This window comes from Anastrepha obliqua, chromosome 4 (genome assembly GCF_027943255.1).
Source record: "Anastrepha obliqua isolate idAnaObli1 chromosome 4, idAnaObli1_1.0, whole genome shotgun sequence".
NCBI classification, from domain to species: domain Eukaryota; kingdom Metazoa; phylum Arthropoda; class Insecta; order Diptera; family Tephritidae; genus Anastrepha; species Anastrepha obliqua.
Genome location: NC_072895.1, coordinates 109742784 through 109765856, shown reverse-complemented (window position 1 = coordinate 109765856; position 23073 = coordinate 109742784). Strand labels below are relative to the sequence as shown.

The window sequence follows — 23073 nt, the reverse complement described above, 5'->3', positions numbered from 1 at the left end:
CCGGTGATTTACATTGCACTAACAGGGTTTAGTATTGCTGTTACAACAACAACATCATAAAACGATTTTAAAAATCACATACAATATTTATTAATAGAGACAAATAAATTAAAAAAATTTTTTTTTTAAATAAGCACATAAAAACAGTAAGGCTTTCTCCTAAACTTGACCTGAATCTGTTGCATACAAAACCTGCGGGGGAAAATATCTGCAGCCCGGCACTTGTCGGCGGAACTGACAAAAGGTAGTCATAAGCCATTTGAGGGTAATGACCCCCTCTCCAATAAACTATGCAACTTTTCCTTAAAAATTTCTGCTACGGTTACATTCGTGACGCTATGCGTACCTACATTCATTTAAATCTTCTCCACAAATCGATCCAGGATGTAATTTTAAAAGTATAGTTTTTCTTGTTGTAGTAATAGTTCCACCAGAAAAAACTAGCATTTCTTAAATTTGGAGGCGACAAAAACGTATTAATTTCAGCTGAATGAGTTGATTTTTTGAAATGAGTTTGATTTGTAAATACTAACCCTCCGTTGGCCACCCGGCTCTAATCAGACTTTTTCTACTTTGGACGTGAATTTAACGACTTGAGATTCCAAGAATTGTAGCTTTCTAAAATTTAATTTTCTATCGATTTCTGGATGTAACCGTTTAAAAAGTATTCTTGAACAGGACGAAAAAGGCCAGATCCGGGTGCCCAACCGAAGGTTTTAAAAAATGGTGTGCAACGGAGGGTTAATGATGCAGTTTTCAATTCAACGAAGGAGGTTTCTTGGAAACTGAGAGGCTTTTACTGCATTTCGATATTTAAAAATTTTCGGGATCCCGAAATCCGGAATCTGAACAATACCGATATCCCGAGAATGCGATCCCTAATACATATCCACATTTGGGTTGCTTTTCCTTCTAGCTACACCCCTTTCTCCCATACTCGCCACCTTCAACTCTATGTAAGCTCTTCTTCTTACTTACATTCAATTACTGCCATCGAATATGATGAAAGCTATAAATGTCTATACTTAATTATTATTTTTAGCTACATGCTTACAGATATTTTAATATACTTTCATCTCTGTATGTATGCATGTTTGTATGTGTAATCAGTTAAAAGAATGCCTGTCAGCAATTCAGTTTGAATCGATTGTCTCTTTCGTCTATCCGCACAGTAATTCAATACCCAAAAGTGACGAAATAAAATTTGAAGCAAACAGAAGAGTGGCGAATCGGTGGCGGTGAACGCGAAATGAGGCTGAGAGAAATTTGCGCTTTCATATATAGTATTACTCACTTATAAGTACCGAAAAATGTGTTTTAAATGGAAATTTGTTTAATTGAATTCAAGAGGTCCTTGGTTTTTTTCTCTTACTCATACCGAGCATGTGAATTATATGCACAGTGATGGCTTTTAAACGGCATTTTCATACATACATATAAGCACTTCCCGTTAATAAGCATCGAATCTCGCAGTACTCTCACCTGTGTTTGTTTCATCAACCAATTTACTAATCACCTAAATCCCAGCCACGATATGCTTGCTATATTTTCCGACCTAGTTCTGTTAAGTTTCTTTGTTTATCAAGTCCAACCGAGAGTCTCACTATAATAGAGAGACTTTCTCTCATCGATAATAGACTCGTGTGAAGCTAGTGATCGTGAAAGGCAAGCTCGGTAAAGCATTCAGCTTTTCGATTTTTCTTGTTTTTCCCACTTTTGTGTTGTAGTCTTAGAGATCTTAAAAACCAAAAAGCAACTGATAAAGTTCGTTACTATTGCGCAGTATGAAATTCAAGGGGGCAATGCGAACCCCAGCTCCACAGCTGCGATGGAGGTGATGCTCGAGCTGAGACCGCTGCACATAATTATTCAGCATTCAGTTAAGCATACCCTGTTGCGGCAAAGAAAAAGTGATGTCATCTACGAATATGGAATTGCTGAGTCTGCAGTTCCCACTTGCCCAGCTCCCAAGGAATGATATCACTAAAGTCAGCAAATTCAAAATGAAGTACAGAATTGAATTGGACGACAAAGCAAACAGGAGTACACCTGCATTTCAAAGGAAACTTCAGGACCCTGCACTGGTATTCAGATGGCTCGAAGACACCAGAAGGCATAGGTGCTGGAATATACGGCCCCAGAACCCAGCGTTCTGGGCTAATGGCTAGTTTTTCAAGCGTCTTCCAAACGGAGGTGTATGCCTTCTGTCTATGTGCAGTGATCAATTTAGTTAGGAATGTGCGGAATGAGAGAATTACCATTCTGAGCGAGTCAGGCGGCACTCAAGGCACTGTCATCCTGTCCTCACTGGTCTTTGAGTGTATTAAGTCCTCACTGGTCCTTGAGTGTATCGCGGAACTGAGTTTGTTAGGAACGCACAATCGCACCCGACTAATTTCGATATATAACTGGAAACGAAGTAGCGGATGTATTGGCAAGAAGCCTCTCTTTGTTATGAATAGGACCCCAGCTCTTCCTTGCTTTGGGACAACACACCATCAAAGAGAAGCTAAGGAGTGAAGAGCTAAAGCTAAGGGAGCTAAACTTACGGCAGACGAAATCCTTATTGGAGGAGTACGAACGAAATAGTCTTAGACAACTCACAACCCTCCCCAAGAAAAAACTGACAATGCTCCCGGGCATTCTTACTGGCCATTGCAGATTGCGCGGTCATCTGCGCAATATTGGGATTTGGTTTACGGACTCTTGTCGTTACTGCGACGAATCGCCGAATATTCCATTATACCTTCTCCTTGAGTGCAGTGCTAAAGCGCAGAGTAGGTAGAGACACGTCAACCAATTGTAGCTAGAAGAAAGGCCTCTTACGCTCAGTCCAACTCAGCTCTATCTTAAGTTGAATAAGGGGACTGGGTGTGGATGAGGTACTGTGATGGGTAGAGTGCACGAAAGACCATGAGCCAGAAGAACGGCCTCTTACGCTCAGTCCAACTCAGCTCTATCTTAAGTTTAATAAGGGAACTGGGTGTGGATGGGGTATTGTGATGGGTAGAGTGCACGAAAGGCCGTAAGGTTGCAGTGCAAACCTCAAAGAGAATCTAATCTAATGGCATTCAAGATTATTCATTTCTTTATATCTGAAACATGGTTGGCATTGGTGTACAACTGCTTAAAGTGCACTCGTATATCTGCCACATCTGCATTCGAAATCGCTTTCGATGAATACTGAGTTTTTGAGTAGCAGTTTTTTATGGCTCAGCTAAAAGCCAACATCTCGGTACCTTCCAACTTCGAGAGAATACACGCCTATTTTGAAGAGATTTGAAGTGATCGGCATCTTTTTACAGTCAACCTTTCCTCATTTATCTTTATCTCGGCTATCATTGACGGTACTTGGCTTTATCGACAACCGAGGCTAGCAATTCTATTTGAAATTTTTGCGAAATTATACTGATTCAAGGTTTTTAAAGCATTTTTGATAATTTACATATCCATTTATGTTAGTTTCCATATTCTCCAGTGGTGAAATTACTGCGGTTGTTGGCTACCTGTTTGAGTTGCCGTGCATTAGTCATGGGAAAAAAATGCACTGTGCGTGCCCCTAAGCGACTGTACAATGGCACCACTTAAACTTCAATTCCCAACCCAAACCCAGAACTTATCCACACAAGTTATTATTCACTTCACTTGAACTCGAATGTGTCGCACTCTTGTTGGTGATGCAGACTCTGATTTGATTTAAAAATGCGAAGGAAAAAAAAACAAAAACAGCTTACCACCCCAAGCACACACCACCTGCCTCCCGCAGCATAGCACTTTAGTGCTGCTGAACGCGCTTCAAAGGCTCAAAACTGACGACGATGACGACAACAACAAATTAATATATAGGCACATAACAATGCATCGTACATCATCGTCGCCAGCCAAAGCCAGAACAGCAAAAATAGTTAGTTGTTTGGTTGGTTGGTTACTGGGTTGACTTGGTTGGTTCATTAGTTCGGTTTGGTTTGGTTTGGTTTCGGTTGAGCTACTGGTATCCCTTTCGCCCTAATGCCCAATAACATGCCCAAATACATACGTACGTGGCTCTGTATTTACATGCAACCACACTTTATTAGACATATACATACACACATACATATACATACATGCCTCGCCGGCTGACTACTGCCGGCTCTATGCAATCAGTTAAACAACGAGTTGTTGCGCTTGCCGGGAGCTGTTGCTGTCATATGTGTGATTTTTAAGAGCGCTTAGCTTAGTGTATGCCTGTGTGTGTGCTGCTGATTGTATTTTATTATCCTTTTGGAAAATTTTGCCAACCATAAATAGAAGGAGGCACATGCCAAACACATGTGGGACCAACGAACGCTATGCCGCCGCCGCATACACAAACTAACCAGAAATGCCAGAAAAAATATGTAGAGTATAATAAACAAAGAACTAAACTAGTAAATGTACTCGCTAGCTGGTTGGCTGGCTGCCTGCCTAACTGGGTTGACTGACTTTGCGCCGCCTGCCGCTCGCCATTCACCAGTTAATGCACTGCATGCATGAAAAAATGGTCAGGAAACAATGCACTATTTTGATTACTCACCATTTGGGCGCTGCTCTGTGGTCGCTTATCAGCTGAAACCAAAAGCAACGAACCGCCAAACCGCCAAATCGACTGACTGCTGTATTATGGTATATTATCATTATCGTATGTAAGTCAGTCAGTGAGTTACACACACACAGTGAGTCGCACGAGCCACCCTCAATTTTAAATTTACTCATTCATTTGTGGGGAATCTCGCACAGCTGTACTAAATCCATATACCGAAAAGGACTGCACTGCGCTGGTTAAGTAGAATTTAGGTAGAAAAAAAAGAAAAAATGTGACATGGAGTTTTGGATTGTATAATAAATAAAATTAAATAAAAAAAGAAATACTTTGAAAGCTAGAGAGTTTGTGTCTGTTCCGGCGACATGACCCAGCCAATGGAGCCGGTGAATCGCCGTAAAACCCATACACCTCATTATTTCAGTGTTTGCGCTATTCACTGTTGCCACTGTTGCGATATGAGTGCCCACAAACCTTCCACAACGTCCAAAAATATTCCGCAGCATCTTTCTCTCGAACACTCCAAGGCCACCTCACCGGATGTTGTCATCCTCCCAGCTTCTACGCTATATAATAGGACGGGCGTGATGCATTCCCATCGCAGCCGGTTCTATGTACGTACGACAATGACTCGGGGTTTTTCCAGACCAAGGGCTGTCACCCCAGTAAACTTGTCCTGTCTAGTGCACTGAAACTCACCCTCACGGGCATGATGTGTGACTTATAAAGTGTGAGAGTCTTGATTCCACAAAGGCATCACCGACTCCGAACGGCCGTTGACTTCTAGAAGAAACTTTTTTATGGCAGAAATACACTCAGAACCCGAGGCAACCGAATGGCACTCATGCACAAACCCATCGGCCGGAATATCTCTTTTGAGCTATTTGATCGTGTTTTCGGCGTCCGAGGAGCTGGAAAGTGCGGAGATCCTCACAGATTGTATTCGCCTAAGTTGCTTCACAATGACGATCTTCTCTTCTCGCTGGGAAGTGGTTGATTTTTAATTGTATTTTATTTATTTAATTTTTAAATGTTTACAAACTGTGTTTTAGTTTTATTTCACTTAAAACAGCTGATAAGCAGAGAGGCTGAGAGCAAGTGAGTTAGTCCCATCTGTGGCGTGCGTCTTGTTCTTGTTCCACAAATGGAGCGACCTACAGATATTTTTTTATGGGGATCTTTTCGAGGCAGAAATACACTCGCCATTGCCTGCCGAGGGGCGACCGCTATTAGAAAAAACTTTTTTTTCCTAATTTTGGTGTTTCACGGAAATTCGAACCTATGAACTCCGAATGACTCTGAATGTCACGCACCTACCAATTCGGCTACGGCGGTCGTTGATTTATATGGGGAACAATTAATTAAAAAAATTATGAGTTTGGAAATATAAGTTTAGAATTTAGCAGTGACGACTTACTCCTACCTTCAACCACATTTGGAAAATTAAGAGATAATGCCACACTAAGGTATTGCAGAAATCAATTTTTCGGTTTTGCTTACATATCCATTTGGGCTTCTAGAAACAATTATCCAGTTGGTCCTGCAGTGGAAACAATTTTTGAATCGTCAAAAAGCGCGACGAATTATTTCTCGTTTCCACGACAGTCGATTCTATAAGTACATTACCAGAACGACTCGGATTTAAATCCTTTCAAGGACTGAGCAATGTTTATGCTGCTACACCAACAACAACAACTTGCTTCTTTTTTCGCCAGATCCCGAAGATTGAGAGGCAAAACCCCTGCTGGAGCACTGCCGGCCATTTTATTTATTTACTTATTATCTAACCGACCGACAGTAGTTCTTAAATTTTCGGACAGTTCGTAGTGTCGAGTTTCTAGCAGATTCTTAAGTGCAAAATCCATTTCCTGACCGGAATCTGCATTATAGTTTATATGCGCATTTGATTCGCCACTTCTCTGCTCGCTGTCCCTGGACTCTGCTCATCATAATGAAAATGTGCAAGCAACACAAAAGTTATCAAGCAAGATTTATCGCTCAAGAGTGTTTCATTAGAACGCGTTCATATGGGAAGAATTTAGTTGTTTCCCTGCATGAAAGCGAAGAGGCCTAAAGGAGTCAATGACCCAAGCTAGGCGGCGCTTATCCAACAACCAACCCCGGCTTCGAATGCAGGTTGGTATGCTTCCCAGGCCGGTGCTGCTAGATGTTGGGCGCGTCAGAAAATGGGCGTCAAGGAGTAACTTCAGTGATTCCTCGACGCTCATCGCCCAACGTCCTGATTTGACCCTCAGATGTTCCAAAGAAGCGAAACACCTAGTGAGTACTCGTCTAAATCTGAAGGGCTCATGTCCGCCCTCCACGCTTTCGCAGAAGCTTCTCCAAGAGTCCCTCTAAGTCATCCTAATTTCGGGCTTATACACTTCTAGCCCTTCTTTATACACTTCACATTCCGAGGGAGACTTAATTCTTTAAACCCTTTAAAAAAGACGTCGGCATGAGGCTCGAAGCTCAGATAGTTCAGTTATTCACCAAGGCGGCTTTTTCCTTCCTGGGGAGGCTTCTTAGTTGACAAGAGCTTTCAAGGGCACTGTTGTAAGCTGAGGTGAAAGTCTCCACCCATTCGTCGATTGATTCTCCCGAGGGGGGAGTTGATAGTTTTGGACATATTGGCATGGATTTTCCTGCAAGGCCAGCTAAATAAAGTATTATTGTAAATATATTATAAAATTTTTTTATTAATTTTTCAGATTCTTAAAATTTCGAAATTCTCACCAGTTAGAGAAAAAAATTGTGATTTCAAATAGAAAAATTAGTAAAGAAAAAAATTTCTTATTTCATGTAAGAAAATTAGTAGAGAAAAAATTTGGGATTTCACATCAGTATATTGGTAGAATGCCTTTTATAAGAAGAGCAAATTCAATTAAGTCGAACCCAAAGCGTTAGCCCAATAAAAATAATTTTTCGACACCCCCTCTCTTTGTGTTAAAGCACAAACGATTAAATCTTTACATTCTATTCTCCCTCATAGAACTTAGCACTTCGGCAAACGTAACCACAGTCAAATAGCCCATAGTCACATAGCCCATATTTGCCCATATGTACGAATGTGTGTGCGTGTGAGCTCGTATGTGTGTATGTATGTGTTTATCTTTGCCCGTTTGTTTGTGTATAAAACTCATTAACCATCGCTGACATCAGCATTTGTACTGCAATTTAATGCAGTGGTATACAACAACAACACTAATAATAAATATAAAAAAAGGTGGTCGGAGAAGGAAAAACAACAAATTCAACAAACACGTAAATGAAAAAGATTCCCTTTTACTGCTCCTTTAGTTTTATAGATGTGTGTGTATGCATGTATGTAAGTGTGTGCATATTTGCGAGTACTTCGTCATCATCATCTTCTTATTTTGCCAACTGCCAAGCACAAAAGCCGGTTCAACAACACTACAACTCATGTTTTTAGAGTTGTATGTTTGTTAAGTTTTCTGTAGATATGTATGCTTTTGTATGTGTGTACATAGCTGTTATATGTACAAATATACTAATGTCATGTATTTGTTTGTGTTGTGAGCAATGCCGGCGGCGGCGGCAACACCAACACACTCCTTCCATCCATTCATCCACTACTATCTACCACCACCCATCGCCCAATGCTCAGAAACTCCCCAACATCAACCGCTAAACTATTTTATATGATGCAAAATTGCATTGCTTGCCATCCCGCCACACCCCAAAATCAAGCAACATAATACAACATTACATATTTCATGCCACAATATGAAAATCTATGTGTGCTATACTCGTACCAGCGCTCCTTTCTCTATGCTTGGGGTCAAAGTGTCTCGGTCTAATACGGCATTTGGCTGTGTAGGATACAGTGGCGAGTACATAAATTTGGACAGGACAAATATTTTTTATTGCAGAGCACCCGAAAGTGACAAAGAGCTATAGCTCGACTGTGAGAATTCACCCTCCAAATGGACGTACCTCTAATAAGGACTTTTCTTTTATGGTAACCACTTAGCCTTTCAAGCCGAAAATAGCACTCGAACTCCAACATACAATCCAGTTCCGAGTATGGGTTCCTTTGGTTGCGCTTTAACTTTTCGTTTAACAGATGAGTCTGATCAGGTCTTTTCTGCTTAGTTATCTTTTTAAAATCTATCGTATGAGTACTAGATTAGATTATATTCTTCAATCTCATAATGCAAGATTGGCCGTAGAAACGATAAGAGTCCGTAGACCGCATCCCGACCATGGGCAGATGACTTCTCAGTCTGGAGTGGCCTATGAGCATTCTCAGTTAATACTTGGGGAGGGTTATGAGTTTTTTAGACCTCTTTTGCTTGTACCCTACCAGTAGGGAATTCGCCTGCGTAGTCCTATAGTTTGGTGCCAGCAAACCTCTTTTAGCCTTAGCTCTTCACTCCTAAGCTTCTCCTTGATGATGTGTTGTCCCATGGCAAGGAAGGGCTCACGCCCATTTAAAAGCGAGCCTGCAGCCTCGCTTGCCAATGCATCTGCTGCTTCGTTCCCAGTTATACTCCTGTGTCGTGGGACCCGAATTAGACGTACGCAATTAGGCATCCCTCGTAGATTAAGTTTTTTGATATACTCATGGACCAGTGAGGATTTGATCTCACAGGAGGATAGGGCCATGAGTGGCGCCTGACTGTCACTCAGAATGGCAATTCGTTCATTCCGGAAATTTCTGTCCAAATTTATCCTTGCACATAGACAAATGGCATACATCTCCGCTTGGAAGATGCTTGGAAAACTACACATTTTCACTGAGCACTTGGTTCTGGGGCCGTAAATTCCAACGCCTTTGCCTTTTGGGGACTTCGAGCCATCTGTGTACCAGTGCGGGGTACACTGCTGCAATTTCTTTTTAAATGCAGGGTATAAAAATCTCGAAACTCTATGTCACACTAAATCTATGCAAATTGGAAAAGCGATAATCCCCTGTTAATGGAAGGTCGATATCAGAGCGACTAACGAAAACATCAGTGTTGACTATTCGGTATAAGGGAGCTGAGATTTTCCTGATTCTAGGGGCAAACATGGAAAAAGTGTTTCATTACCTCTGCATTCCTCAGAGACTAAATCGAATTTCCAAGAGGAGCTTACTCATTCTACTATGTCTAGTAGGTAGACTATAAAAAATGTTCCTTTCAACAAACCTACCAGCTGCAACAAACCTACCAACCTTGCAATTGTTCTACAGGTAGAGTTGAGAACATCATAAACTCGTAAATACGGGTAAAAACTTCACCCAACAACGGCTGTAATAGCTGAAGTAAAGACTGCAATAAACGTTTTGAAAGGCTGATGACTTCCTGAGTCAACCTACTACTCGGCAGTCAGAGCTAAAATGGCCCGTCTTGCCTTATTCGAGTAGTAGTTAGAGAGCTGCTTTTTAGAGAAATTCGAGTTCTGGTTGTTGTTGATGTGACTGGATATAAATCTGGGTCGTACCGAGAACATGGAACCGTCTGTCGTGGGAATGTGAATTTTTGAGTCTCAACCATTGCTTCATAATATGATTCACAGTCTGGAACATCGCGAATACTTTGGCTTTAGAAAGATAAGCTGACTACGTAGGAAAATGTGAGGTATATCTTTACTCTAATGCGCAATGTGCTGTAGGATGCATCAGTGTTTCAGTCATGGATTTGAACTCGATTTTAAATAGCCCTTAAGTAAATGAAGTATATATATTTTCCTCCTAAATCTTGTAGTATTCAGCAAGGCCGATTTAGGAAGAGGTTTCAGCGTATTGCTCCACAACCGAGATCACTAATTATTATCTTCTTGGTTCAGAAAAATAGTTCGCCTTCCTTGAAACGGTTGGCTTTGAAAGACTTACGAGCAGGTGAGGTGATTGTTGCCTCAAATTTATTATAAGCTTAGGCACAAGATTACTAGAGTTTCTGCTACTCTATGCAGAGGTTCCGACGTAGAAACCTAATAAGATTTGTTCAGAGGTCATTCTGAGTTAACGATGCAAAGCAATCCAAATGAAGTAAGTTTCCGGACGTAGAGAGCGTCCGAACCGCTCCTTTTTCCCCCTTCCCAAGATTTCAAGCTAGGAAAAAAGTTCCAGAACGGCTAATTGATTGTATAGTACAAAGTTTTAAGAATGTGAATTTTTTGTGAAATATGAAATCTTTTAAGATTTGTTTTCCAAAAAGGTTTTAGTAGTTCGTTGGGCAAAGAGCAAAGGCTGACACTGTTTTAGAACCAAGAATCAGACAACACTTTTTTGAGCGTTTTTTACAAACTGCGCCAGCACGTCTGGCTTTTGAGATCTTCAGGAGGGCAAAAACTACTTTACGACAGCTGTGGTACTCCAATTCCTTCAATGTTCCCCTCCTTAAAAAAACTTTTTGTGTTTTTAGTTTTTTTATTTTTAGTTTTTTATTATTTGTGTTTTAGCTTTTTTATTTATTAATTAATTTTAATTAATTTATTTATTTTTATTAATTAATTAATTTTTTTTTGGGTAACTATCCTTATAAGCTTGCACAGACTTTTTTGGTAGCTACTGTATTTATGCTTTTCTATGTTGACTGCTGATCATGTTGCTCTTTGGCTGTTTAGACGATTACATATGTGCGTTCATATTTACATTAGGGTGCATCGCTGCTCATCCAAAAAAAAAAATCTGTTTTCTTTTTCCATAGGAACTACCAAATTTATTATATTTTAAGATATAAATATTTCGGAAAAAAGTAAGTAAGGTTTACGCGGACTGGCTCATTCAAATTACAGTCAAACTTCTATAACTCGAATTACCTTTAACCAATGAAAATGTTCGACTTAAGGAGGCTTCGAGTTATAAAATATTATTATGTTTTTATTTTTAAGTTAAAAGGCTTTAAAATAATTAAAAATTAATGGCTGAAAACCCAATTTCCTTTTGGAGTTTTCATTAGAAAGGCGATTCTAATTTGTTCAAAACCTTATATGGTAGTGATAGCCCCAGTGGTAGTGTCTTTCGTTTGCAAATATAAATAATTTATTCCACTGAACCCTCATCATCACTTTCGATTCTTACAAATCCAAATCGCCAACTATGACGCTGAATTATGTCGTCGTCTAGGAAAACATGCTAAAAGCGATAAGCACACGTTACACAAAGAAGAAACGACAAAAAGGAAAATACAAATATAATATATATATATATATATATATACAAAAAAATAAAAAAGAAAATAAAAAAAAAATAAATGAAAAAAAAAACTTAGCAAGTAGACAAGCATGCGCCAAAATTCCTATTCGAATTGTAAAGAAATTTGAGGTATTAAAGTTCGAGTTATGGGACTAAAATTGAGTCCATATTTCTCTCTAAAAACTATTGCCACTCGTTTTAGTTCGAGTTTAAAAAAATTCGTATTTAAGAGGTTCGAGTTAGGGGAATTTGACTGTAGTTGAAAAATATTTTTCCAAAAAAATTAGCTCAGCTGATAGAAGAGTTAAAGCTTAAAAGGTTATTTGTAAATATTTTATCAGCGGAATCAAAATAATGCATTTGTTTTAGATTTATTGAAATCGAAAATCTTAATATTTTTTTATTTATTTATTTAAAAGAAAAACAATTATAAATAATTATTCCACTTAAATACTAAAGCACTGACTGCCAGGACCTTCGGCTAAAATCTTTATATATTTCAAAAGTTTTGTTGACGAAAGTCAAAAAATCTCATAACACTATTCAAGCGGAGTCTTATTTGTCGTGAAATCATATCGTTTCAGTTATTAAAATTTTGTTGTTGTTTGTTTGAAAAATCAAGCACGACGTCACAACTGTAAAAAAATTATAATCCCAGCGCATTTTGTGATTTGTCCTATAAAATTTATAATTCGGTGAAAAACCGCACCTTTTTTGTTGCACCCTAATGTACGTACATACTTACTATGAACTACATGCCTTCGTAAAGTCAGTTCCTGTTAGCTTTGGTTGGATAGTTGTTTTTTTTATAGCTTCATAGCTTCAATGGTTCTCTTTGCAGACATTTTCTATTGTTGCGCCTATTGTTGTTATTATGGAAGTGTATTTTTATTGTTATTGTTGCTCTTCGCTAAGTTTTCTCCACCACTGTCAGTTCGGTTGCCTAATTGTATTTACAATACTGGCCATTAGGATAATGCATTGTTGCTGGACGTCTGCTTTTACTAGCCAAAAATTACTTCCTCTCGCTAAATTTTGTTGTTACTCATTTACTATTATTATGTGTTGTTGTTGTCATTTCGTTACTATTTTACATACAATGCAGTCGTCAACATCGCTAGTCATCGGCCGTGATTGGCTACACTACTTCGTATACTCGTTTAATAAAGAGCTGTCTTGTTTACTCTATCATATCTTTTTGTGTGTAGCGTCCAAGATGGCGCCATCATTTACCGTTTTAGCATCCGCCGTAAAGGCAACAAAAGAATAATAATAACAAAGAATTAGCAACAAAAATAACAGCATGCCTTCTCAACTTCCGTTGAGTTGGAACATTCTAATGTAATTTACTGTCGCTTGCAGGACCTGCCTAACTACTTGCCTATGAGTACGTTGCAAGAAGCACTTGTCCTTTCGCCACACACCTTTCGCCACCATACACACATATGCACATTTTGAATATTCTAACAGTGTTGTTGTGTTTTTTCTTATCCATGCCGCCATTCAATTCTTATTTCACATTACCTTACCAAAATATTTTTGCGTTATACCTTTATTGCATTTTCGGTTTTGTTGTTTTTTTTTCATACACTCAGTTTCATACTTGCCTATATCCTTTTACTATTTCACTACCATTATCCTTGTTCCTGCCGGTGTTTTACTTCCATCACCGTGCATGTATGTATGTGTGGCGTAAAGATCCGATTTTACCATCCCTTTGTATTAATATTACGGCGCTGCCACGTTTATCCTTTTTCGTTTTTATTATGTTTTCCTTACGGCATTTCCCGTTCTTTGCGCTGCCTCTTACTTGCATAGTGAATGCTGTTCTCTTTTTGTTGCACTCATTGCTTCTTCTTCCTGCCACTACTTTTTTCCACTCATTCGTTCGTTTCGTATGTCTTATTCTTATTGCTTTTTTCCTGCTCTTTTTTTAATTTTTCTTTGTTGTTGGCATTCATTGTGTCTTACTCGGCTGATGTTCCTTGTATGTATGTTGGTAGTAGTTTTTTGCCACTTTAAAGCTTCATCACCATTACCATCACGTCGTTTCGTCTGCGTCCAGGTGCTCCAGTTATTTTCCGTTCACCTGTCGCTCTCACTTCCTTTGCTTGATTGTATAGCGAATTCATCACTGCCGGTTTGCGGAGTCGACACGAATCGTCGTGTTGCCGCAAGTGGCGAAACTTTTTATAATTTTACTTCTCAAATTTTAATTTTTGTATGTAGGACTTTATATGCCGGAAATCCATATGTGTATAAATGGAATTCTCTTGCTTTATTTTTTATACAAAATTATTAAACTCTTAAACTGAATATTGATTAAAACGCTTAGAACTAAGAGATCACTTAAGCAGAGTTAGATTTAAGCGAGCAAAGTAGAGAAAGTTGCATCTTTCTTTTGCAAAAGGCTGCTGAATAATTTAGAGAAAGACTTTGGCTCAGCCCTCGACATGCATGAGCCAATCAACGGAGCTCTTGAGCTTAATTTACTAAAGCACGTCTAAATCGGCGGAGCGCCACTGCTTATTAAAACTGATCGTCTCACGAAGGCGCAAAGACCTCTAAGTCCTACGAAAATTCTTTTTCTTAAATATTTATAAGATCAGATACTGCTTTCTAATCATCAGAGCCAAGTAGCAAAACAAAACAAAAAAGTTTGAGGCATATAGCTTAAATAAGATTAATGTTTAAAAAAAAACATCCCACAAGCTCAAAAAAATTCCGTGAATTCGAGGTAAGAAACGCTGTGAATAATACAGAGGCTTTTCGTTAGACTCGTTGTAAGGGGGGGTTGGACAAGTCCAAGCACTCAGTCAGGACGAGCATTGTTCTACAACCGGATAGATTACAGTAGAGAGAAAAGATAGATACAGTATGGATGGTAAGATAGAAAAATCGTTTGAGATCACTCTTCCGCGAATCTCCTGGATTCATTGATAAATTTCAAGAGATCCGAAAGAGTATGAACTTTATCCATACTCAGTACACCGCACCCCAACAGCCTAAGTCTGTTTCTAGAAAACGCCCGGCAACTACAGAGAAAATGCTCTACAGTGTCCTCATTGTCACGAAAGGATTGGCATATTGGGAAGGAAGTCATATTGGGTCGTACTCTCAGACCCTTCCTACGAAGTTTTAAGAAAAAGGTCGCTAATTTCCTGTTTGGTTCTCTCACAAAACACTTAGCTACTCAGCAGGAGTCCAACGCAGACCGACGTCTTCCATGGGTACACCTCATGAAGTCGTCAAACCATTGTTGAACCGATGTAGAATTGACCGCTAGGAAAGGTTCAGGGCCTAGTGGTCTGCTTGTAGAACTTTTGGTGCTTATCTCTTTAGTAGAACGCAAAGTGAATTTAATTAAAACGCGTATTACATGAATCGGTTGAAAATTAAATGTGCATCACTTGGCGAGTTTTTTCTAGTGATAGGCTCAGCATGAATGATTAATCACATCAACAAGCTTATGAAATCATTCATAGACATGCAGAATTGAATTATCAGAGCCGACTTATTAAGCCTTTCGGGCGTTAGACTAGTTGCAACCAGGCAGTAAGTCATCAAGTCCCAGTAACCCCCGAATCGAGCCAAAAATGTAATTAATAAACACAAAAGTTCAACATGAAGCTGTCCACATACTCTTGCTTCCTCGCTTTACTCCACTCCCCAACTCACCGTAACTTTCCACTATTCAGTATTATCGGCAATTATTAAAAGCAGACAAAACCTCACTTAATAGTCTTTGGTAGTTCGAAAACCTGTAATTTGTCGCACTGAAAGTTTCCCGGCTTGCGTGCAAGAACCCATCAGCTTTTACGCTATAAGAGATTCGAGTTTGAAATGCACAAGAAGCACGAGTCTAAAACATATCATAATCCCATAAAGCCCATAAACTAAACCTGTCGAGACGATTGACATCCTATCAAGGACTCCGACTTCAACAGCATACTTATGAAGTAAATACGTTTTGTTCTTCGAATGAACTCCTCTTCGAAGCTCTGACCCATAGGAATGCTATCACTTATCTTTGAGGCTAAGTGTATTAATTTTCTGGATTAAGAGTGTGGCACTTACTATAACTTAACTTAGGGATTGGGAGCGAAATTGAGGTGCATGGTCAGAAAATATAACAGGTGGCGCAAAAGTAACCTTGCGATGTTTTTTGGCTGTAATATAAAAAAAAATGAAAAACTTTCATTCTTCTTGTGGATTATTTTTATTTGGTTTTTAAATTTTTTTTACATCAAGTCGAGAATATGATGTCATGTAAATGGCCGCCGCCACAGTTGATTGCCATTTGAACCCTTTTTATGGCATTTTCCATCACTTTGGCCAAAACTTCCGACGATAGGTCCTCACATTCTTGACGCATATTGTCTTTAAGAGCTGCAAGAGTCTGAGGCTTGTTGACATAAACCCGCGACTTCAAAAAGCCCCACAAAAAGAAGTCTGGAGCAGTCAAATCAGGCGATCTTACAGGCCAGTGCAAATCGCCAAAACGGGAGATTAGGCGCCCGGGAAATGCATCCTTCAGCATATCGGTTGTGGCACGTGCAGTGTGTGCCGTTGCACCGTCCTGTTGGAACCACATGTTTTCCAATCCCAATTCATCAAGTTGCGGCAAAAAGAACTCGTTGATCATTGCTCTGTAGCGCTCCAGCGAAAACAGCACACCATACAGTGACTTTGAGCGGGTGTAATGGCTCTTCGTGGGTTACACGCGGATTTTCAGTGCCCCAGAAGCGTAAATTTTGCTTATTTACGTACCCGCTGAGATGGAAATGGGCCTCATCACTCATGATTATTTTTGATGAAAAATCATCTTCCTCTTGGTGGTGATTAAGGATGGCTTGAGCGTATGCTAGACGCGATTGGCGGTCAGCATCTAACAGCTGATGCATCGTCTGAACTTTGTACGGAAACATCTTCAAATCTAGTATCAAAATTCGCTGTAAAGACCGTCGACTGATACCCATTTGCGTGGCACGTCGTCTGGTCGATGTCGACGGCGCTTCCATGACATCCTCGGCTATAGCAGCAATATTCTCTGCAGAACGGCTACTCCGGGGTCTGCCACGCCTGGCAGCATCTCGTGTTGTGCCAGTCTCTTCGAGGCGAGCGGCTAAACGTCGCAGTGTTTCACCAGTAGGCGTTGGACGGCGAGGAAATCTGCGACGAAATTCACGTTGTGCCAAAGTCACCGACCGATTATTGGTCAAATAAATAGTCAGTAATATTCCGCGTTCTGGAGCAGTGTAGCGTAGCATTGTTTATTAACGCGTATTTCGCATGTGTTTACTACACAAATGTCAAAACAGAACTGACATTAGGGGCCAAACGCAAAATTTATAGCGTTTTCTGATAGGAGGATTACTTTAGCGCCACCTGTTACATGTATAGTGAATTAGAGTAAAGAAGGGAGCCTAACTTTGCTATGATGAAAGGCATGATGCTTAGATGAGGCATGTGTGAGAAGTGCCATAAGAGAGTGTCCACATAACGAAGATTTGTGAAAAAATTGAGAAGTTAGGTTAATGTAAACAAAGAAGATAGTCAGAAAAAGAATAGAAATGACCAAGTTGTTTGTAAACAAAAATTTAGAGCTGACGTACTACAGCTGGGTCTGTCATATTATCTTCTATATTCTTTTAACCGTAGCGGGTTTAGATAGATAGATATTTTTATAAGGTTTACACTTCAGCCTCATGGATTTTTGGTGCCCTCTACTCATCACAGTACCTCATCCAGACCGAGTATTAACCTCAGGATATAGCTGGGTTGGATTGACCGCATGTGCCTTCCTTCTGGCTGTAGTTGGCCAAAATGTCTCAAATTTGACGGCTCGGTGCTGTGAACGTTGTGAATTATCTACGGCTGTGTTTATTAGTAAGGAAGTGTTTTAAATTTGCAAGCGCAACTTATGTTTACAAGTCTGTTGAGAATTGAACCAAAAGAATCAAATTTTAAGAACAGCTGGAACTTTTTACTTCTCCCCTTTGCAACTTCACCTTTATTTATTTTATTTTAATTTTTTTTTTTCATTAACGTCAATACATATGGATGTATGTAGGCTGCTGTATTCTCTAGAAAAACAACTGTCCAATAAAAATTAATTATTTTTTAAATAACTGCCAAGCCTTTTCCTTTCCAGTTTATAATTTTTCTATTCTCCCCTTAACCGCCACCTGTCACTTCGAAATCTTATTTAAAAGCGGTAACACATGCCAATGCTTAATTTGTACAGTTATTTTCTCCAACTCTCTACCTTTTGTTCGTTCGGTCCATTTGTCATTGCGTTACAAATATTTTTGACAATTTTGATTTCTTTTACAAGCTTGTTGCTACATACATGATCGTCTTTTTCAATGCATATTTATGAGATTTTCACATTACACAGTTTTCGGTGAAAATTGTTGCTGACGCATACAACATGAAGCATAAAATCAGTTGATTGAAATTTGTAGCAGTCGATTAGTGTTGGTATTTACGAGTAGATGGAATCGTAAAAACCGGTACAATTTGTTGTGCGCACACAGTAACATACATACATATCTACAAACTTAATAAACGTACTCGTACATATGTACATACATATACGTATGTGCTTAAATACCAGTCTGAGCAAAAGGTTTGTCCATAATTTCATTAAGCATGTTGGGGTCTGACTCTCTCTCGCTCTCTCCTTCTCTTACAATGGTACGGTACACGCTTGCGCCACTTCTCTCTTCCCTATTTTCCATCGCTCATACTCTTCCATTTTCACATAGCTTTGCGTACCTTAGCTTTTATACTCTTCAGTGCGCTACTTGAATAGTTTTTTGGTTGTTGTTGTGTTGTATAATTCTTACCACTACCACCACCACCGCACGCTGTCTTATCGCCCACGTTTGTCATGCTGCGCAGTGTTGCATTTTCAAATATTCAAGCCGAAATTCAAAGTTTCTTTTATAGCGGCCGCCGCCGCCGCCAACGTGCCGCGTTGGACATATTAAGGCACGACGACACGCTCCAGCACCGGCTGCCGACATCGTGATTATGCATTCAAAAGTCATTTTCATATACATGTGTACCATATATGTATGTAGGTATGCATGTATGTGCATATGAGCCACGCCATACGTCGTGCCACACGTTTGCATGCATTCGTTTGTACCGCAATATTAATTTGGGTGCAACGCTGCTACTAAGTACATGATTCGTATTTCCACTCTCAGCCATCCAAATGCATGCACGCTCGCTCACCGCCGTCTCGTATAGTATGCGTGTCGTAATCAGGCAGTGGGCCATAAGCAAATTTGTTCCGACTGCTCTCTGCGTGTGGCACACATACAAAGATAGCAGCGGCATTTGCTCCAGTTTATTTTTCTTCGTTTCATTTCAATTCCAGTAGGAAGGGGCGGCTGGGCTTCCAACACAAATTCACAACCGCAACAAAGAATGCGTCCGCCCTTCCAAAAAAACCAAAAAAAAAAAACAAACACAGGGGAACAAAATAAAAACGTCATAGGCAAGTGGCGCGTTCTGTTGCAGTAGCTCCAGTTTGGGTTGCATTCGTTCGCGCCCACACCAATCTATCCCCCCCTCCGCATGTGTCAATCGGCTTGCGGCGGCATAGGTCGGCGGTCGCTAGTCGGCGGCACTCGTGTTGGCTATATTATAACCGACTTTTGTTTGTGTTTTTGTGAATGAAATCGTAATATGACCTTTTACAATTTTATTAATACGTACGCATACACGTACAGCCAACACCTGACGCCCAACAAGCCGATGTTTTTCGTATTAAACACTCGTCAGCACGTCAACGTCATCGTCGTCATCATTCGTTCTACATTCGTCGCTAATGCATCCACTTTAACTGCTGCTGAGTGTATTGACATTCCCATTTCTCGGTATAGTAGGCGCACTTGTCGATTAAAAACAACAAAAACTTCGCTCGGTCACTGTTTAGTGGGTGTACGCAGAACGGACATAACATTTTTCCTTCCACCTTTTTTTGATTTGTTTTTTCTTTAGCTAAAATTTTGTAAGCGATTTGTTGTAGGCGATATCATATTTCAGGAACATAAGTATGTTGCGTGTGTGTGTGTATGTATTCGTCGATCGTTGTATTAATGTGCGGGTGGCCGTTTTCGTTGACTTGCATTTCTGACTACAATATTTTCTCAATAATTGATTGTTTCATGCTTTTATTTTTCTTCTTTGTCCACTTAATGCTTATTATGCGCCCTCGTCAGGGTGAGGCTGGTTTGCAAAGGCGTTTAAAGAGCTGTGCGCTTTGTTAAAAGTGATTTCCGAGAGTTATATTTGTTTTTTTTTTTTTGCTTTGTTTTAATTGGCGCAATTTTAAGGCGTTAAAATGATGGAGTGCAAAATGCAAAGTACTTACTTCACTTTAGCCCTAATTTGTATAGTGCTTACTGAGAAGTGCATGCGCGTACATATATCAAAATCAAGAAGAAGTTGATGGATTCATACATTGGTGTTCGGTTCACTTGAGATTTACAGTTGAAAGCGCCGCTGGGGCGCACCAAAGCGGCTTCGAGTGAACAAAAAACTTTTTTTACGATAGAGAAACTATCGGTTGAAATATCAGCTCGTTTAATTTGATCATATGGAAGCACCGCAGCAGGGTATGTTGTTGTTGCTGTTGTTGAAGTGGTTGAGTATTTCCACTAAAATAATCCTAATTAGTGATCAGCACCGTTTTACTACGACTGTCCTCGTGTGATGTCTTTTTTATTTTTTGCTTCTAAGTCAGATCCATTTAGTCCAAGTATAGCAGCGAATTCTTTATCTCGCTGTCTGAGATCTCATTAATTTGCTGTAGGAAAGGCTTACCAAAGGAGCAGAGTCGTGCCCTAGCTAGCCCTGGACATTCACATAAGTAGTAGAAAAGACTTTCCTTCACCCCTTCCGCTTGAGGTTGAGTCTAGCTGCACGATCCCCTACTTTCTAATGACCTGTAAGAGTTGCAGTGATGCGTGAAATGTTTGGTCGAGAGCATCGTAACAGGTAATTCGTCCTTTGGATTTTGTACGACGGCCATGTGTTTTTTGTTGTAGTACATATACTTAATTGCTTCAATCTTCTTTCGGCTAAAGCATAATAGTGTGAAATGAATAACACATTTTGAAATTTGCTTTTATGGCCAGATCTTAGACTATGGTATACCGACCAGCTTTTGGCTCGAAAAGACGATTTCGTTTTTTGTATCAAAGTTCATCGACCTGTAATGAGACGTTCTATTAATTGTGCCGCAAAGTGCTATTTTTTAATATAAATGATCGAAGGTTTATTTCATTATAAAGAGGAAGGTATGCTGGTAATAGTGGAAAATAGCATCAGGCAAATGACCACCACGACCACGCTTACAGGGCAATATTACGAATTCCATCTTTGAGGTCTTGAATCGACACTGGGCTGTTGGCGTAGACTATCTCTTTCACGTGACCCCAAAAAAAAAGTCACAAGGTGTTAAATCACAAGATCTCGGTGGCCAATTGTGATCACCTCTTCGAGAGATAATACGGTCCGGAAACTTCTCCGTAAGAGAACAATGGTTTCGTTGCTTGTGTGGCACGTAGCGTCATCTTGTTGAAAATAAACGTTGTCCAGATCAATATCATCCAGTTCCGGCCATAAAAAATTGTTAATCATCCCGTTGTTGGAAAACCCTTTAGATTACAATTGAGAGGAGTACAATAAAAAGTAGTCCGGTTGCTGATATAGAACGTCAGTTTTTGTAGTTCTGAAACACATAAATATTATAAGCCAGTAAAGAATTCGAGATGAATTACACTGACCAATAAAATACATGCATTTTTCACCACCACCCATCGCATACGAAGAGGTTCAGCTGCCTTGTGAGGTTCGCGTAAAATTGGCTCAGTTATGTTCTGGATATTGTGGCAGATTGAACTCCTACTTATGCAGAATCGACCCCCACATACTTAATGTATATTCGGCATGCGAAGGTACCCCACATGATACTAATCACCTAATCACATGCCCTCTTAAACTTAAATCCACTGACTTAGACCACACTCTCTCTCTCTCTCTCTCTCTCTCTCTCTGGACCTATTGTTTCCTGTGTTTACCGCTAGACGATGACGACGGGTGACTGCACCTCAATATCAGAGCTTGATGAACTGCTGCCACAACTGCAACAGCAACAACAAGAACAAGTTTTCTTTATTAGTCTGTGTCGTCCTGGAGCGTCTCGAACCTTAAATTTGTAAATACATTCGAAGACTTAACTCTCAATAAAACACAAACTCGACCAGAAGCTGCTGTAAATAAGAAGTGTTTAGTAGTCACCTTATGAGTCTGAGCTTAAATACTTAATAATTTTTGAACTAAGTACATCTAAGGCATTATTTGAAAGCTCCAGAACAAAATCTCAACAAATTTTGTATTATCATCCTTCTCAATTTCTTGATCATTTGAATACAGTTTTGTAACAGAATAGTGACATGTGTGATCGTAACACAAAATCCAGTTAAAGCCTGCTTAATTATCATTAAAAATTCCAACCCATTTCACTGTATATCCGCAAACGTAATTACTCAATATTTCCCCACGACAGTCAATTCTACGTTACTGGGAAGACTCGGATTTATATCCGGCCAAGGACTGTTACGCCAGCAATACTCCCCGTGCATGTATGAGAATGCTTATGCTGCTACAGCAACAATAACAACAACAACTATATATTTAATGAAGTTTTTATGCTGTCAAATGTGTCGCAAGTACATAGCTCGATTTCCAAAATAAAGTAACTGCAGTTGTTAAACTTCCGCGCAAGAAGAAAATATTTCCTTTACCTTTTCACCTTGCACCTATGACTTTTACGAACAGCTGTTTCTTCAAAACCTTAACACATTTGTAATTTAAAAAAAGTAAACACATAAAAATTATCAACAATCCTCAATAACTCAATTTACTTCACTTCCTTTCTTTCTACTCCATAGAATCCGCTTCAGTTTACGGGCGTACGCAATATAGGAACCAGCGGTTTTCAGCCGTACGCCATACATTGTCGTTGTTGTTGCAATGCATCGATCATTGAAGCCGCACGCACAAGCTAAAAAGGTACCACCACCTGCGCTACCCGGAGATCCGGCACCACAACAACAGCAAATACCATTATACCGTTTAGGTGGCAGCATTTCGAGCGCAGCTGGTAAGCAGCTAGATGATGGCATCATAATGAGTAGCATGGTATCGTCGCCATCATTGGAGGAGGGCGGTTTTAATTTGCCACGTGAGCCATCGGTAGCACTGCGCATGAAAGGTACGTGTACTTGAAAAGTAGATGTGTAGAAATATGTAGGTGTGTATGTATGTTGCATACAACAGTTCCGTA

The 23073-nt window shown here is 39.8% G+C and overlaps 1 protein-coding gene across 7 annotated transcripts in view; it reads left to right on the top strand.

Annotated features, from left to right (window-relative positions):
- The window catches only part of LOC129244573 (uncharacterized), an 81740-nt gene that overhangs the window by 23452 nt on the left and 35215 nt on the right, over positions 1-23073 (top strand). For all 7 annotated transcript variants that reach the window (XM_054882281.1, XM_054882280.1, XM_054882276.1 and 4 more), the window contains one exon: positions 22679-23001. In XM_054882281.1, the coding sequence (XP_054738256.1) occupies positions 22761-23001 (241 nt within the window). In that variant the 5' untranslated portion in view covers positions 22679-22760. The remainder of the gene's footprint in view (positions 1-22678; positions 23002-23073) is intronic.